This window comes from Eulemur rufifrons, chromosome 16, assembly GCF_041146395.1.
Source record: "Eulemur rufifrons isolate Redbay chromosome 16, OSU_ERuf_1, whole genome shotgun sequence".
Classification (NCBI taxonomy): Eukaryota; Metazoa; Chordata; class Mammalia; order Primates; family Lemuridae; genus Eulemur; species Eulemur rufifrons.
The window spans coordinates 3,512,819-3,529,374 of record NC_090998.1 but is presented as its reverse complement, the minus strand read 5'-3'; the positions used below and the strand labels follow the sequence as shown (position 1 = coordinate 3,529,374).

The following is a 16,556-nucleotide window of genomic DNA, read 5'->3' as shown; positions in this document are numbered from 1 at the left end:
GTGCCTGCAGAACCAGAGCACCAACGCCCTGAATGGAGAGGTGCAAGGAGGTGGCCAAGGAGACCGACTCCTACCACACACTCCGCAGCCAGCCACTGAGTGCCGAGACCCAGCTGAAAGATGACACTGCGGGAGCGTGGCCTGCTGCAGCAGTCGCAGGAGGACAAGGAGCGACTCCTCGAGGAGGATCAGGAGACTGGCGACCTCTGGGCCCAGCAGCGAGTGTTGAAGCACAGTGGGTCATCCGAGATCCTCAGCAAGCTATGTGACACGGCATGGACAAGCTGGAGGTAGTTAAGAAGGACTACGGTGTCCTGTGGAAGAAGTACAGAAGAGAGCAGAAAAAGTCGCCACCATCTACACCCCAGACCCGAGGCGCTTGCAGCAGCTGGGGGAGGAGAACCAGCGCCTGCTCAGGTTGACCCAGCAGGGGGACACGGCCCTCCGGATGCGGCACCAGTAGCGCCCTCTTCCTGAGGAGTTTGGAGGCATCCACCATGAGCTGAACCAGCCCCGGCCTGAACAAGGGCCTTCAGTGGGAGATGGAGCTGACAGAGCTGAGGACCACACGGGTGAAGACCCGGAGTCGGAGAAATACAGGGAGGAGCGGGACGCTGTGTACAGCGAGCACAAGCTCATCATGAGCCAGCGGGACCAGGTCATCTCCCAGCCGGACAAGCTGCAGACAGAGGTGGAGCTGGGGGAGTTGACGCTCAAGAGAAGCACGTCTGCGAAGAAGGTGGCCAGCGAGGAGGTGTAGGCGCTGTGGCAGGTAACGGTGGGCTGGATAATGGCACTTTCATATAAAGGGTGCAAGACTTTTCCAGAACATCAAGGTGAAAGCTAATGTGAAGAGGAATATTTACTTTAATGAAATTTTTGAAAAGACTGTTATGTGAATACATGTATAATAAGTAATGATAATGCATTAGAACTTTGTAATTGTCCTAGAAAAACCAACAACTCATTTTCACATCCTGGTATCTGACCACATAATTGTTGGAGGAAAATGACATCAAATAAGAAAAATAAAATGAAGAAAAAAACTTTGAAAATGACTGAGTTAGTAACTATGCTAAAATGTCACAGAATGTCAAATACATGAAAGGTGAGTCTGGGATAGGACAGAGCACTTGTATGGACTTTTTTTTTTTTTTTTGAGATTTTCGAAGTTAACTGTGAAGACTGTATAGAAATGTGGAAAGCGCAGAAAAGGACGAAGAACACCTGAATTCTGCAGCGATGAGACGCTGAGGTCTCATGCCTAACAGCAGCCGAACGCCCCTCCCGGCACTCAGGCGTGCCCTTCGGCCTGAGGACTGGTTCTGGCCTCTGCAGATTTTGGCTGAGCATGAAGTCCACCTGTCAACTGAGGCAGGAATTTCTTCCAGGCACTGTTCTGAGTCAGCAGCAGGAAAGAAGAAACCCGCCGCACCCCGTTGCAGTATCCAGGAATGAATTTTGCGTTTTAGTATTGGATTTGGTCGTGACAATTGGTTGTAAATTAGTGACAACAGTGCAGCTTTAGAAACAGGAACAAACTGCCCTAAAAGTTCTACAACTATGGACAGGGGTGCCATCAACAAACTTTATGCTAGATTGATTCTCCAAGTTATATTTGATAAGAGATATTCTTAATCATATGATGACACCTTTACATGTTCCTAAGAATCTGTGTGTCACAGTGGACTTCTCAGGTGAGGCCCCTCCTGAGAGAGCTTTCCTGACTCTTGTCCCACAGCTCCTGTCCTCTTCACCAGAGCCTTCCCACCGTTGGGGAGATTTGCTTATTTGTATATCATTAAGGCCACAAGTTCCATGAGGATGAGATTCCCATACCCATGCCTGGCCCTAGGCACTTAATGAATATTTATGGGAGGGGTGAGAAAACAATCTGCAAAGTAGATGATATTACCTTCCCATTTCAGGGGAAGTTCTTGAGATTTTACTCCTGCTGGGTCTCATCTTACGTGAGTTCTTTTAGAGTTTTCCGAGACTCACATACCCCAGCATGTAGGGGTGTGGCCTTCACTACAGCACCTACCTGGAGAGAAGAGTGATTGGATAGATTGTGCGCCCATTTCTGCTGTTGAGAAGATATCATTTCTGTTTCAGCAATCTCCATCTTCTTCATCAAGGGGACTCTGTCATTCTTCAGCGTCACAGAATGCTCCAAAGCATTTCCTTGTGACCACCAGGAGCAGACCAGTTGCACCTTAATTCATGAAATGTCTGAGAGGGGGATCACAGCGTCAGACTCCTTGGCACTCTGAGGCCAACTGTGACCTGAGAAGGACACATGGGGACCTGCTACCAGAAAGGCACTTTGCAGAGAGGCCTGAATCCCAGGGCCCATCACTGCAGGAGGGCTCTCCTCCCCATGACGGTCATTAAGCCACTTCCAGGAAGGCATCTTTTAAGAAACTTAAATGATGACCAAGATGCTCATCCCAACGTTTTTAAAATCATAAGGAATTGGAAAAACAGAAATGTCCAATAATAGGGGATTGTGTGCCCGGGTCCTTTTTCTCATGCCAAATAACATTTCTAATTTTTTCTATTTTAAAATAGATTTGACTCTGTCCTAGTGTTTTGAAACCTGCTTTCCCCCCTTCACAGACCCTCTGCAAAGTCAATGCCATTCATGGACTTCCTAATGTTTAGTGGCTGCCTGTTTGTTAATCTAGGAGCCCACGCGATGCATTAAGGATGACCACACAGGTTGTTGAAATCACCTGGTTCTCTCTGAAGCACTGCACAGACAAAACAAGATCTTGAAAGAAAAACACAGACCCATACTATATTCTTCCTTTAAAGTTCTGTACTGCTTATTTAAAAGGACTTTTCATTCCTAATTAGAGGCCTAAGTAATATTCTCTGTAGAACTTTTGTAAATTATAAGAGTACAAAGAAACCAAAGACACAAATTTTTCACATAATCCCTATAAGCAACACCCCATTCTTAATGTTTGGCATATTTCCTCCAAGTCACTTTTTTAATGGACTTTAAAGTTTGAGCTCATACTGTATAACATTGGCAATAATTTTTAAGTTATGAATATAATTGCCATTTTAATAGTACATCATCTCACATAAGCATTTCCTCATGTTTTTTTTTTTTTTTGAATCCTATTTTTAATAAATGCCTAAGGTTCCAATGAAGGGGCATACATCATTTACTCAACCAATCCTCTATTATTGGACCATTCTCTTTTAAGAACAGAAATTGTAAAAAAGCGTTGCTCACAGAGATGTTGCTCCTTAGGAATATTGATTTATGGAAATGCCCCCTATAATATTAAAGACAAAAATGATTTCAGGAGTTTTGCAAGGCTTTGCCCTGGAGGAATACGTGCATGTGTTAGCTCGCATAGTCTCAAACCTGCAGTTTTCGCCTTCTTTGTATGACAAAGCAGGTTTGCATGGAGCCACCATATGGGAGCTGATCAAAGAAATGCCCCCCCACCCCCCCAAGACAGACGCCTGTGGCTGAAAGCAATTAGCCCAAGGGACAGCTTCTGCTGGACTCCTGAATACCTGTCTGAATTCACAATAACTAGATAAAGAAATATGGAGCCACTATGTCTCTGTTAACTTTTCTGCTAAAGTGATAGTTTTGTATTAGAACTTAGAAGTTTGTCTTAGAAAGATTTTGTAACCGTTTGCTCACGTAGATAGAGTTAATTAAGGGATTGCTAGAAGCCTTTTGAAATACTCTGAACCTAAAACAAACTACCTGTTGTTATGTAAATCTGTTACCCCTGGCAACCAATCACTGTACCCATAAATACTGATGTGAAACTTCACTCCTGGCCTCACAATTTACAGGGATATTGTGGGGTCTCCGGAGCTCCTCCCTTTTGAAATAAATCTATTCTTTATAAACTGTACCTTTGTCTCTGTGTATTCTTTTATTTCTGTATTCTATTATATTCTATTTTCTCTTATTTCCTTATCCTTTGCGACGACCAAAGGGACCCGAGGGACCCGATTCTGTGCTGGGAGCATAGCTAACTCCCCACAAAGAAGAATTAGTTTTAGCTGGAAAAAGAAAAAATATATAAGTAACTAAGGGAAAAGATAAAAAACACAATAGAAATAGAAAATGGAATTATTTACAGTCACTGATATCTCTGTCCTGTCCCAGGAGGCCTTGCTGGCTTGGAACTTGTACATCAAATTGTGTCCTCCCTCCCTCCCTCCCTCCCTCCCTCTCCCTCTCTCTCTCTCTCTCTCTCTCTCTTTCTTTATTCCTCTTTCTTTCTTTCTTTCTTTCTTTCTTTCTTTCTTTCTTTCTTCTTTCTTTCATAGATCACCTGGGTAGTCCACCTTCCATGTTCAGAGATGGGTGGGAGGCCATAGACAGGAAAAATGCCTTTACCTCTTTTTCCTGCTCCTTAGTATCATCTATAATATTTACCTCCTCAGTATTTACCTTGAAAATGCCTTTAAGTGGAACCTCATTTTTCTCCTTTGCTTACCTCAAGCCAGTGCCCACATCCCCATAGCCCGTAGATCAAAGAAAAACAGGAATCAACTTAAAAGGTAATTTTTTTTTATTTATTTTTATTTTATTTTATTTTTCAGCTCATTATGGGGGTACAAAAGTTCAGGTTATACATATTGCCCATGCCTCCCCATCCCCCCGAGTCTGAGCTTCAAGTGTGTCCATTCCCTAGACAGTGCACATAGCACTCATCATGTAGGTGTGCACCCATCCCCTCCCCGCCCGCCCCCCCCCCAGAACTTCAAGCGTGTCCATTCCCCAGGCAGTGCTCATTGCACTCATCAAGTAGGTATACACCCATCCCTTCCACCCAGCCCCGACCTCTGTCCGATAAAAAGGTAATATTTATTGAGAGATCAATCCCTTCTGAAACTATGAGAAGGGAACCATAGTTAACACATTTTGCAGTTGAAAAAACTGAAGCTCAAAAATGTGGCCCAGATCTCTGAGATAGAAAGTGGTGAGATCCAGGATATAAATCTAGGCCCCATAATTCCAGAATCTTGAACAAACTGTTTATCCTGGCCTTGATAGTAACCAGAAAAAAACTTTGGATCCAATTTATGAGATATGTGTTTTGAAATATAGCATGTATACCCAAATGCATGGGAATGGTAAGGACAGGCTGAGCATCCCTAAACCAAATATTTGAAACTTGAAATGTTCCAAAAGCCAAAACTTTCTAGAGCCAACATGACACAAGTGGAAAGTTTCAAATCTGACCTAACGTGGTAGGACACAGTCATAATACAATTGCACAAGACACAGCGTATTCCATGTCCCCAAGGGGAAAAAAGACCCTCTCAGTCCCCTTCAGCTGCAATAGCACTTTTCTGTGCACACCCATATTTCCCCATGCAAGCAGGCCCACAAAGGGCAATGTTTAATAAAATGGGATTTGTGTGCAGGCCGGAGGCAGCAATGGCACCTTCCCCATGGTGCCCCACATAGTTTCAAGACCTACATGTATTGCTTACTGTGTTTTTTGCTTATTCTCTCCTTTGTGGCATAAAGATATGTCAAAATTGTCAAAAGCCTTGCAGATACTCCAATGTATAATGATGATAAGAAAAGCAGGAAGCATTTACATTTATCTATAGCACAAAAAGTCAATCTACTGGAGAAACCAGACAGTAGCATAAGTGCAAAACATGTTACAAAACAGTTTAGTGTTGGAATTATCAACATATATGACCTGAAGGAATGGATAAAAAGTTAAAATTCTATGCTGAAAGTGGTGGACAGAAGTAATGAACACTGCATATAGCTAAAAATGAAGATCTTGATTGTGTATCACAAAAGCAAATTGAGAGTCACAGTGAACACATGCCATTTAATTGTTGATCATATGATGATCAACATACGATCATATCAACATATGATCATCATATATGATCATATCAACATATGATCGTATGTTGATCATAAAACAAGAAAGGATCACAATAAACTAAACATTGAAGAGAACTGTAAGTATTTCAAAGGCTGTTAGCAAGAATTTAAGAAAAGACACCATATTACATTTTTAAAGATCTATAGTGATAAAACGTGCTAATCATGAAGCAGTGGAGAAATTTATTGATGCATTTACCAGAATCACTGCTGGTAAAAATTTGATGCCAGAATGAGTCTACAATGCTGATAAAACATCACTGTTTTGATGTTATTGCCCCAGAAAGAAACTGACTACAGCTGACAAGACAGCCTCTGCAGGAATTAATGATGCCCAAGACAGAATACTGTGCTGGAAAGTGTAAACTTGCTGTGATAGGCAAATGTGTGTTTCCTTGCTGTTTTCAAGGAGTGAACATTTTACCAGTCAAATGTTATGCTTTAAAAAGGCATGGATTTCTAAGGATGTCTTTTCTGATTGGTTGGACATACATTTTGTAACAGCGGCTTATGCTCACTACAGAGAAACTGGACTGGAAAATAACTGCAAGATTTTGTTATTTCTTTTTTATTTCTCAAAATATGATTTTGATACAGATGATTTTTTTATTTCTTTACAACAATTTTGCTTGTCTTCCAGCTAAAATTTTCATTAAAAGTAATGCCATGTACTTTCCCCCAATGTAACTTCATTAATTTAATCATATGACCAGGATATTCTTATATCAATAAATAGTAAATATAAAAACACTTTCTTGAAGAGCATGCTAGCAGCAGTGAACAGAGGTGTCAGTGGGGAAAGTTTTATAAAGGAGTTTAGCATGAAGGATGCCATACATGCTGTTGCCAACACTTGGAACACAGTGACTAGAGATGCAATTATATGCCTTGAACAACAGCCTGAGACTATATTCAGTGGTAATGATGAACAAGTTGATGACATTGAACGTTAGGCATATCAAAAGGAAAAAAAAAGTCTGAGCTCCTTACACATACAAAGCATTTACCTTGGGAGACCCTCAGTAAACTGGACAAAGTGGATATTAAAGAAGTTTATCACATTGATAATGAAGCTCCAGTTGTTTATTCATTGATATATGGTGAAGTAGCCAAAATGGTTCTGAATAAAAGTAATCACAATAATAGTGAAGATGAAGATGATGTTAACACTGCAAAAAAGTGCCCATAGATGACATGGTGAAGTGTGTGACTGGCGTACTGAAGGACTCAGAGTATTTTGCATTCTTAACAAAACAAGAAATAATGATGGTTTATAAAATCAAAGAGAGACTACTGAGAGGACAATCATTGTTAATGAATCAAATGACTCTGGAGGAAACATGTTAGGTGTTCAGCAGAATGCCCTCTCATTTCTAGAGGACCCACTTACAGGCGGTCCCTCGATTGCTATGATGTTTCTTCTCAAACAAAAAAGAAAAGAAAATACAGTGTGCAGTAATTTTTTAATCAAATCACAGCTCATATGTAGAAACTGAAAGCCTGTCATTATTTGTTGTTGCTATTGTTTGAAAGCTGAAACAGGTATTCTGGTGATGCTACTGTGCTGCTTAGCTACCCTGAATATATAATTTTTTTTTACTTCATTAATGGTATGTAATTTTCTTTAACCACAAATGTATACGTATAAGAAAATTACTGCTTATTAGTAGACAATTAGGAATGATGGTGATTCCATACAACCACAGATTGTCCACATGGATGGTTGAGATACTGACATTTTGCTTTCTTATGATTTAATGTACAAAAACTTTGCTTCATGAACAAAATTATTTAAACATATTCTATAAAATTATATTCAGGCCATGTGTATAAGGTATACATAAAAGATAAATAAATTTTATGTTTAGGTTTGTGTCCCAACCCCAAGATATCTTATTATATCTTTGCAAATATTCCAAAATTTAAAAAACCTAAAATTTGAAACACCTGTGGTCCCAAGCATTTTTGATAAGACATACTCAACCTGAATATACTAATGAAGTATCTGACAGGAGCATACCCATTTACCAGTGGCCACAAGAAAAAAAAATATTATAAGCCCTCCATGAGACCCCTCATATTATAATCCCAAATCCATACTTTCTTCCTCAACGGTAAAAAAAAATCAAATTTCTGAATTTGTTTTGCTTATTAGCCTTTAATCAAATAAAATAATACAGAATGTACTGTTTTATGCTAGTCTAACTTCATATTTGCCAGTTTCATACATATTATTAAAGTGGCTGTAAATAATTTTTATATATGCATGTCACTTTTGAAAAGATATAAAATCCATTTTATTAATTATTTCTATTATTAAGGCAGATTTGGGTTGTTTTGTGCTTGGATAAGTACCAAAGTCCTGAAACTCTAAAAGCTACTACAAGAAAACATAGGGTGAAAGCTCCATAAACTGGTCTGAGTAATAATTTTTTGGATTTAACCTAACATCCAGGCAACAGAAATAAAAAAAGAAATAGACAAATGATATTTCTTCAACTAAAAAGCTTCTGTACAGCACCAATTAAAATCAACAGAATGATAAAGCAACTTATGAATGGTGGAAACTATTTGCAAACTGTACAGCTAACAAGAGGTTAATATCCAAAATATATAAGAAACTCAAACAAGTATAAAAACAAAAACAAATAACTATTAAAATGGGCAAAAGACTTAAATATACATTTCTCTAAAAAAGATATGATGTTCAACAGATATGTGAAATAAATAATGCTCAATATCAATTATCCATCAGGAAAGACAAATCAAAGCCATTATGAGATATCAATTCACTCTTGTTAGAATGACTATTATTAAAAAGACAAAAAATAACAAGTGTTGGTAAAGATGTGGAAAAAGAAATACATGCACACTGTTGGTGTAAATGTAAATTAGTATAGTCATTATGGAAAACACTATGGTGATTTCTCAAAAAATTAAAAAATATAACTAACATACAACTCAGCAATAACTCTAGTGGGTATATTTTAAAATTAAAGTCAGCATGCTAACAAAAAAGGGAACTTCCATGTTTATTGCAGCATTATTCAGAGTCACCAAGATATAAAATCAACCTAAGTGTTCATCATCAAGTTGATGGCTACAGAAAATGTGGTATATATGAACAATGGAATACTATTCTCCATATAAAAAAATTCTGTCATTTCTAACCACATTGATAAACCTATAGAACATTGTGTCAATTGAAATAAACCAGGCACAGGAATATACCTCATGATGTCACCCTAAAAAGAGAAATATAACCCATAGAACAATATTCTCCAAATTATTTGAAATTACAAGAAATGCTGAAAGGAACTCTTCAGCATGAAATGATGGAATATTAACTAAAAATGTGAAAACATACAAAAGTATAAATCTCACTGGAAACAATAAATACAAAGGAACATTCGGAATACTTTTATACTGTACTGGTGGTGCATAAAAAAGCCACAAAATATAAAATTATTTAAAAAGAAGGTAACTAAAATAATTTGTTAATGGATAGACAATACAAAAAGGTATAAAGTGTAACAAATTGTATAAATATGTGGAGTGGAGAAAATATGTTGAGTTTTTTCTATGCATAGAAGTTAAATTGTTATCATCTTAAGCTTAATCCCCGTATTAATATGGCTCAAGTGTTTTAAAGAGCTTGGTGTAGGCCCCCGCCTGCCCTCCCCCACCGCGCGCGCTCCGCCCGCCCCGGAGCCTCGCCCTCCGCCACGATGAGCAAATGAGCGCGAGTGAGGGCATGAAATTTAAATTCCACTCAGGGGAGAAAGTGCTGTGCTTCGAGCCTGACCCCACCAAGGCGCGAGTGCTGTACGATGCCAAGATTGTCGATGTTATTGTTGGGAAAGACGAAAAAGGCAGAAAGATCCCAGAATATCTGATCCATTTTAATGGTTGGAACAGAAGCTGGGATAGATGGGCAGCCGAAGATCATGTGCTTCGTGATACTGATGAAAATCATAGATGGCCGGGCGCGGTGGCTCACGCCTGTAATCCTAGCACTCTGGGAGGCCGAGGCGGGTGGATTGCTCAAGGTCAGGAGTTCGAGACCAGCCTGAGCAATGAGCGAGACCCCGTCTCTACTAAAAATAGAAAGAAATTATATGGACAACTAAAATATATATAGAAAAAATTAGCCGGGCATGGTGGCGCGTGCCTGTAGTCCCAGCTACTCGGGAGGCTGAGGCAGTAGGATTGCTTAAGCCCAGGCGTTTGAGGTTGCTGTGAGCTAGGCTGACGCCACGGCACTCACTCTAGCCTGGGCAACAAAGCAACACTCTGTCTCAAAAAAAAAAAAAAAAAAAAATCATAGATTACAGCGTAAATTGGCAAGAAAAGCTGTAGCTCGCCTGAGAAGCACAGGAAGAAAGAAGAAGCGCTGTAGGTTGCCTGGTGTTGACTCTGTCTTAAAAAGCCTCCCTGTTGAAGAAAAAGATGAAAATGATGAAAACTCAATAAGCAGTTCCTCTGATAGCAATGAAGGAAAGGATGAAGAAATAAGTGAAGAAAGTGATATTGAAGAAAAGATCGAAGTGAAAGAAGAACCGGAGCTGCAAACAAAAAGGGAAATGGAAGAAAGAATGATAACTATAGAAATCCCTGAAGTTCTGAAGAAGCAGCTTGAGGATGATTGTTACTATATTAACAGGAGGAAACGGTTAGTGAAACTTCCATGCCAGACCAACATCATAACAATTTTGGAATCCTATGTGAAGCACTTTGCTATCAATGCAGCCTTTTCAGCCAATGAGAGGCCTCGTCACCACCACGTTGTGCCACACGCCAACATGAATGTGCATTATATCCCAGCAGAAAAGAACGTTGACCTTTGTAAGGAGATGGTGGACGGATTAAGAATAACCTTTGATTACACTCTCCCATTGGTTTTGCTCTATCCATATGAACAAACTCAGTATAAAAAGGTGACTTCGTCTAAATTTTTTCTTCCAATTAAGGAAAGTGCCACAAACACTAATAGGAGCCAGGAGGAGCTTTCTCCTAGCCCACCTTTGTTGAATCCGTCCACTCCGCAGTCCACAGAGAGTCAGCAGACCACGGGTGAACCGGCCACCCCGAAAAGGCACAAAGCTGAGCCAGAAGCATTGCAGTCTCTGAGGCGGTCCACGCGCCACACGGCCAACTGTGACAGGCTATCTGAGAGCAGCGCCTCTCCTCAGCCAAAGCGCCGGCAACAGGACACGTCCGCCAGCATGCCCAAGTTGTTCCTGCACCTGGAAAAGAAGACACCAGTGCATAGCAGATCATCTTCACCTATTCCTCTGACTCCCAGCAAGGAAGGGAGTGCTGTGTTTGCTGGCTTTGAAGGGAGAAGAACTAATGAAATAAACGAGGTCCTCTCCTGGAAGCTCGTGCCTGACAATTACCCCCCAGGTGACCAGCCGCCCCCTCCCTCTTACATTTATGGGGCACAGCATTTGCTGCGGTTGTTTGTGAAACTTCCAGAAATCCTTGGAAAGATGTCCTTCTCTGAGAAGAATCTGAAGGCTTTACTAAAGCACTTTGATCTCTTTCTGAGGTTTTTAGCAGAATACCATGATGACTTCTTCCCAGAGTCAGCTTATGTCGCTGCCTGTGAGGCGCATTACAGCACCAAGAACCCTCGGGCAATTTATTAAAGTTTTGATGGTTCTGTAAGACCAGCTGCTCCATCTAGCTTTGTGCTCTGGGTTCCAGCTGAAAAACTAACAAAATTGTGGGTCTTCCTTATAGGGAGTGCAAACACAACGCATTTAGTCTCAAAATGTTTTAGAGGGAATTGGTATTGATGGCAAAAGAAAATTTGCAGCTATACATTTGCTTATAACGATTCCCTCTCTGTGAAACATTATTTTTGGTGATCTAAATAAAGCATTGCCTGCCTTGAAAAAAAAAAAAAATAAAGAGCTTGGTGTAAATAACAAAAGACTGTCTTTCGGCCGGGTGCGGTGGCTCACGCCTGTAATCCTAGCACTCTGGGAGGCCGAGGCGGGTGGATCGCTCAAGGTCAGGAGTTCGAGACCAGCCTGAGCAAGAGCGAGACCCCCGTCTCTACTAAAAATAGAAAAAAATTATATGGACAACTAAAAATATATATATAGAAAAATTAGCCGGGCATAGTGGCGCATGCCTGTAGTCCCAGCTACTCGGGAGGCTGAGGCAGGAGGATCGCTTGAGCCCAGGAGTTTGAGGTTGCTGTGAGCTAGGCTGACGCCACGGCACTCATTCTAGCCTGGGCAACAAAGTGAGACTCTGTCTCAAAAACAAAAAAAAAAAAAAAAAAGACTGTCTTTCACCTTTACTAGTCAAAAGCTAACTCAGAAACCAAGGACAAAAGACCAAATAATCTAACAAAGGATATTTTTATTACTCTACTCACTTAGGAAAAAACAAAGCATACAAGAACCAAGAGCCAGGAATCATGGGAAGAAAACCAAAATATATCTGTCATAATATCACAGAAATTGTAAGGCATAAAATGTCATTCCTAACAGGAAAATGAAAAGTATATATCCCTTTTAGACAACAAGTAGACCACTTAATTATTATTTCCATGATAAAAAAAATCATTTAGTAAACACATTTAGGAGTTGCCAAAATCCTGTCTCATAAGATTTATCATTAAACTCCAACATCCAGACAAGATACAAAGCAGAGTTGTCCACCGTCACAAACTCTCCACCCTGCAAAAAAAAAAAAAACAAAAAAAACAGGATGTTCTGGTGGATCTTTGTCATTCACTAATTTTCCTACCCTACTATCAGGTGGAAATGTATTCATTTTTCTGCAACCAAAATGGAAGAGAGATTTTTCCTATTTCCTTTCTCAGGTAACATTGCCAAAGCTAAGCCCTGGGATTCCAAAATCACCTCCAAGTAAAGAATATACCTGAGAAACTTACTACACTCACTCTGGGAAGAAAAATGGTAAATAAGAATTTTTAACAGGCGGAATATATGACCAGATTTTTTTTTCCTGAGATCTAAGTTTTTGGTGCCTTTTAGAAAATATTTTCTTATCCTTCAAGCTCTACTGATAAAATTCATCTTACAGTTAAAAAAAAACCCTGAAGCTGAAATAAGTGAACAAATATTTTCTAGGTGGCAACCCCAGGGAGGGGCAGTGCTGACAGAAACACAGACCTATGTGACTCAGGTGTGAAGTCAGGCCACCCTACCACTAGGCACATTCACCCAGCCCATTCTGCTCATTGAAGTGCTGGATGACTCTTCTCTCAGGAGACTCTGTCTCCCCCGTGTGCCTGAAGCACATTTTTGCTCTGCAGGTCCTCGCACCACCTCAGTGGGGTCTGAGGGATACCCTTTGGGATAGTTTTCTCCTTTCGCAAGTGAGAAAAATTCAGAAAGCAACAATCGTTTGTACCTTTTTCCCTCAGTAATGGCATCCAATTGGCATGTCTCAAAAAAATGAAAAAAACTGGGGTTGGAGGAAGAAAATCTTAACGTCTCAAGAAGTTAGCTTTTTAGATGAAGGATGTACCAGGAGATTCCTCTCAGCACCAAGGCATCCTGATGCTCTCCTGACAGGCTCCAGCCCCCTCCCTCAGGCTGTCCTCTGGGAAAAGGCCCCGTGGCTGGTACTCACTAGACATTCCACGAGACATGGACACTGTGGGCGTTCTGGGCCGTCCCAGACAATTGTGAAATCCAGGACCAGGAATAGGAAGGTGGGTGAGGACACATTGCCCTATAAAGTTTCTAAAGAGACACCTCAACCCACAGACATTCCAGAAAAATGTCTGTGCTTAGGGAAAAGAAAAGGAGGAGAGGCACAAAGAATTGTTAAAGCAGAGTGTCAAGTGAATGTTCTTTGATTTCCTCATGTGAAATGTTCAGAAACACAAATATTTTAAAAAGAGTCACCCGCTGCTCTGTGAGAAATAACAAACCATTAAAATACTCTGTCTTTTTGAAAAGTACAATAAAGGAAAAATAGTGGTTGTTGTGAATTGGTGAATGGAAGTTGATATCTGAGAATGTGGGGGAAAAACTAGAAATTTAGGATTTTACTGCAAACCTTAGGAGAGTTAATCTGGGGAAAAGGTAGTGGATTTGAGATTCTGCTAGCCATACATTTGGAAAATGCAAGGAGAAAGAAGTCCTCCTGCGGAGTGTTAAAATAACTAAATAGTTGGCAATTAGACTGAACTGACTCTTGTGCCCTGACTTAATACCTAAGGATACTGAAATCTAACTCAAATGCATTTTTGTAAATTCCTAACTTTGAGAGCCAAAAAAATTTATGCTTAACCAACTACAAATTACCAATTAACCTCTGATTACATAACCAGAAGATGGCCACAATCGTAGTCCAAAAAAGGCAATTACAAAACTATAACGAATCAATTACTGAATCTGGTTTGCTTCTTCATGCACTTTATATTAATAAAACCCTTTCCTTCAAGCCCCTCCTGTGGAACCCCAAACACAAAACATGGCTGGGGTCTTCCTGGGTCATAGATCACTGTTTCCTCTAATAAACACTTTCATGTTTTAACAGTACCTTAGCTTAATTTTTAAATCTTCAGCCTAGCACTCTCCCAACGGAGCTATTTCGGCAGCCTTGCTTAGCTTAATTTTTAACAGGAGGGCAGACTGGAGACACCACCCATCCAGCCAGTGAGTCGGGATTCTCCCCTGAAGACTCTCCTGTCGTTACTGCAATCTGGGGGAGACCCAGGGCGGCAGCTGCAGAACTAGCTGCAGAACTGCCCAGAAACGGCTTGTGGCCACGTGAAGGCACGTGTGGATCGGACAGGAGGACTGGGTCCCGACGGTGGTTCTAGGCCCCACCGCGTGGCCAGAGGCGTCCAAGGGCAGAGCTGCACCAGTGGGGACTCGGGTCTGCAGATTTGGGAGCTGACCTGGGGAGGCCTGGAACCCGCCAAAGCCAATTGCGGCTGGTTCCAACCCTTCAGCACAACCAGCCCCATACACTTACCATTTGCCGGCTTCTGTACTGTCCCCTCCTTACAGATCTTTAAGTACCTGCAGGTCACAGGGTGACAGAGGCTGTGGCAGAGACACCTGGACCTTCCAAAGTGAAGGGGAAGCAGCAGTGAACACGGACTGAGCTAGGCCAGCTCAAGCAAGAGACAAAGTCCGCGCCTCTTCCGCTGTGAGCTTGATAGGACAGTTCTCACCCCAGAGCTCCTGACTGGATAGGGAGGGTCCAAGGTTTCTCCCCCTAATAACCTGAGTGACAGGTGACGGGATCTCACAGATTCAGAACTGCAACCAGGGTTTTCTCTCCTTACAGGAACCCGGTACTGCCTGGAGGACATTCGCATTTAACCTTGTACACAATGTTATATCCATTATGAACAATATATATAATATTCAAAATTGGAAATAATAATGATAAATATTTTAAAATTTCAGATTTTGGGCCAGGCATGGTAGCTCATGCCTGAAATCCTAGCACTTAGGGAGGACAAGGCAGGAGGATCACTTGAGGCCGGGAGTTTGGCACCAGCCTGGACAACATAGCCAGGCTCCATCTCTACAAAAATTTCAGACTAGCCAGGTGTGGTCTTGTATGCCTGTAGTCTCAGCTATTCAGGAGGCTGAGGGAACAGGATTGTTGAGCCTACAGTTTAGAGGCTGCAGTAAACTGTGATCAGACCAGTGCACTCCAGTCTGGGCCGGAAAGCAAGATCCTGTCTCAATGAACAATCAAATTTTATAACCTTCATGGCATCTGGTTTTTTGAGGAAGCAGCCTGAGTTTTGAAAAGGGAGGCAATCCTTCAGGAAGCTGCCTACTAGTAACTAAAGTAGGAGCCATATATGTCATTTTAAATTTTCTAGTAGCAACATAAAAAAAAAGAAACATGTGAAATTGGTTGTAATAATTCATTTAGCTCAATATATCCAAAATTATTGTTTTAATATGTCATCAATATATTATTAACACATTGGCTGCCACACTAGAAAAAAAAAAATTCCTGTGGTGCCATGGTGTTTTATTAAAACAAAATAATCCTTTCTAATTTTTTATTGTTGTCTATACATGAGTTATATGCAACTCAATCCATGTTTTTAGAACTAAATTGTCAATATAAATTGTAGCAACAAGGATATCAACAAGTAAGATTTTCGTGAACCAGCTGCTGGGTTTTGCTTCATGAGGTCCTGGGCTCAAACGAGCCAGAGTTAAATACAAATCACATGGCAGCCAATGTGTTAATGAAGTATTTTGGGCACTAAATCTTTCAAAGCCATTCTATATTTTAATCTTCTAGAACATCACGATTAAGAAAGCACATTTGGATGCACATGTCTGATTTTATCACTGTTATTTATATTAAGGTTGATCAATGGGTCCAGGGAATGTCTGCCTGTTTCTTTAACAAAATTGCTTATTATTTGTTGATTAGTATTTGCCTAATTTGAATTATTTCACTAAGGGTTGCAAAATAGCAGTTTTCTAATTCTATTATATCATTTTCATGTAGTAGTTCTTGCTCTTCTATTAAGAATTGCATTTTCTCATGAGCTCCTCAATACACTCAAAACTAACCTATCAAGAAAGAAACGATAAAAGCTTCTCACAGTCGTAACAATGATGATGTGGCCCCAGGAAACAAAGAAAACACATAAATGATATTTTCTCTAACATTTTTT

The 16,556-nt window shown here is 40.6% G+C and overlaps 1 protein-coding gene across 1 annotated transcript; it reads left to right on the top strand.

Moving 5' to 3' along the window:
• Positions 1-9,635: 9,635 nt before the first annotated feature.
• LOC138396840 (MSL complex subunit 3-like) lies at positions 9,636-11,615 on the top strand. Its single transcript, XM_069490527.1, is given in 2 exon segments — positions 9,636-9,880; positions 10,227-11,615. Coding segments are annotated over 2 exon segments (1,569 nt in total). The 3' UTR covers positions 11,551-11,615.
• Positions 11,616-16,556: the final 4,941 nt, after the last annotated feature.